Source organism: Nestor notabilis, unplaced genomic scaffold (genome assembly GCF_000696875.1).
Source record: "Nestor notabilis isolate BGI_N333 unplaced genomic scaffold, ASM69687v1 scaffold35483, whole genome shotgun sequence".
Classification (NCBI taxonomy): domain Eukaryota; kingdom Metazoa; phylum Chordata; class Aves; order Psittaciformes; family Psittacidae; genus Nestor; species Nestor notabilis.
The window spans coordinates 1-2,296 of record NW_009923928.1 but is presented as its reverse complement, the minus strand read 5'-3'; the positions used below and the strand labels follow the sequence as shown (position 1 = coordinate 2,296).

The 2,296-nt window shown below is 49.7% G+C and overlaps 1 protein-coding gene across 1 annotated transcript; it reads right to left on the bottom strand.

Moving 5' to 3' along the window:
* Nucleotides 1–1,032: 1,032 nt before the first annotated feature.
* LOC104401410 (cytochrome b-c1 complex subunit 6, mitochondrial-like) lies at nt 1,033–2,056 on the bottom strand. Its single transcript, XM_010012399.1, has 2 exons — nt 1,847–2,056; nt 1,033–1,065 (listed from the first exon to the last, which is right to left on the bottom strand). Exons 1-2 carry the CDS (start codon nt 2,054–2,056, stop codon nt 1,033–1,035), a joined length of 243 nt encoding a protein of 80 aa, XP_010010701.1.
* Between the last annotated feature and the right edge of the window lie 240 nt (nt 2,057–2,296).

Genomic DNA, 2,296 nt, shown 5'->3' with positions numbered 1-2,296 from the left:
GTACGGAGCGGGGAGGAGTCGGGCTTGGGCATCCGCTGTTGGAAAGGACTCAGCAACAGGAGGGCCTTTGCGGTAGGAGCAGCACACCCAAACCTCCCAAAATTAACATTAGACTTATCCTTATAAAGCTGGAATCCACCAGCAAAAGCACTATGGACTGGTAAAGAACACCCGAATTTAAAAGGTGGTGGTTGTCTTTCTACTTAGACGAATAGCTGAGGGACATCTTGCTGCCCTGTGAAGCAGCCCGGTTTTCCTGCTACTGAACACCCTACTGCGAATTAAAACAGGCAGAGGGTGCATAGGGTACTCCCAGGGCAGCAGCAGGGTTGGTGACTCAAGCTTTGCAGGAGGGGTCGGTTCACCCAGGAGACCCTTAGTGCTCCAGCTGAGGTTTGACCAGGTTGGAACCCTCACTCTGCTCTGCTGCAGCCACATGGCCAGTCATTTTGGGCAAGGTGGCAAAGCCAGCTACATCCAGGAGGCTCCTTCAACAGCAGCAGGGGACAGTGAGGGACAGCTGACAGCTTCTCTCCAAGGGGATGAGACTTTTGTCTCTGAGAGAAAGGTGACTCCCTTCAGTTTCATTTAATTTAATTAACTTACTGCATTAACAATACTGGTCTTGTGGGGCTTGGAAATAATCTTTGTGGCTCCAGTAGACAAATTGTTCTTTGTGGGGACAAGCTCCCGCCACTACACATCATGGCTCCACAAAAAGAACACTCCTACAAGTGAGGAAAAGTCTCCCCCAACACACTGGGCTCTTACACCCACTAATTCCACCTTAACCCAGTACAAGTGAGGAGCATAGGAACTAGGAACTAGAGGCTGTTTCCATGGGAACTCAATGTTTAATATGGAAAATTACAGAACATCAACATGGTTTTTGTGTAGCTGCACATCTTCCATGAGAACAGATGCAGAGACAGGCTGACGCTTGGCTCCTGCCAGGAATGGGCAGGAGCAGAACTGTGAATCCAGGAACCACCAACATGGGCTGTGGAAGCAGATGGACAATCGTGCCTGCCTTCACTTCAGGTTCTTAAAGAGTTTGTGAGCAACCTGAAAAGAAGAGGCAAAACTCTCAGTAACTCACTGTTTAGGGCTGGAAGGCAGCACACTGTTGTACTTTCAAGGAGGTGGGCTGGAGACAGCGGTATGTAGGCTGTTTTGGCAAGAACTGGTCAGGTATATCGTGGATTATTATAGAACAGGCTCCTCTAGGTGGGTTTGAAGCACCGCCAAGTCCTTAGAATTTTAAACGTTTGTGCTCGTAGTTCTCGGGCGGATGTTTTTGTAAGGGAAACATCGAGATTTAGGGCTAGGTATAGTGGGGTATCTAATCCCAGTTTGTGCCCTAGCTTTCGTGGGGTAGATCAATCACTGGTGCTAAGGGGAAAAAAAGCTTCTGGGCACCTTGGGCTTATGACAGCTTAGGTTGCAGGGTGTTACCACCTGCATCTTGGCTTTCTGAGCCCCACAGTTGTTGCTTTGCAACATGTCATTCAAGAGAACTCATAAGCTGAGATTCCTCACAAAGTTTCAGCTCAGGTTAAAAATGTTCAATTTTAAAATGGCAAACACAACACTGAAACAGCAGAGTGCCTTCTGCAGGACAGAAACAACATGTTTGTCTTATTTAATCTTTGAATAACCTCCTGAATCCCAGCAGGAACTGCTGTTAACAAGAAGGAAACAAACATCTAACAAGGAAAAGCATCAAGGCTCACAATCAAGTTCTTCTGACCACGTCTCACACCTGAGCTGCCTGCACTCCCAGAAGCGTGGCTAAAGCTTCTCCCAGCACCAGCAGGGACGTTGCACCCGTGGGTGCTGCACTTACGCAGTGGTCCCTGGCATGCAGGAAGTCAAAAAGCTCCTCTGTGCACTGCTCTTCTGTCTGGGACCTGGAGGACACCCGCGCGTCGCACTGCTCCAGCCGCTCCCGGGCCTTCACGCATTTTTCCGTCTGCTCACAGTGCTCCCGGACTGTGGTTAAAGGATCCTGCAGGGACAGGACTGCAGTGAGGACAGGGACAGCCTGAAACGCCATCTCCCCTCCCACCTACTGCTTTAAGAGGGAGCCATATATCCCCGTGGAAGCTGGAATTCAAGCTGCCCCCATGCTGAGCTGTGGACCACTCAATCACAGAATCGTTTGGGTTGGAAAGAACCTTAAAATCATTTAGCTACAAAACCCCTACCATGTGCAGCGACACCTTCCACTAGATGAGGCTGCTTCAGGCTCTGTCCAGCCTGGCATTGAACACTGTCAGGGATGGAGCATTCACCA

Bases quoted from the DNA above. Each gene is read 5' to 3' on its own strand.
- LOC104401410 (XM_010012399.1), bottom strand. From the start codon at position 2,056: ATGGCGTTTCAGGCTGTCCCTGTCCTCACTGCAGTCCTGTCCCTGCAG. The intron at 1,066-1,846 runs GTAAGTGCAGCA...TCTTCTTTTCAG, and splicing joins TGCATGCCAGGGACCACTGC to GTTGCTCACAAACTCTTTAA.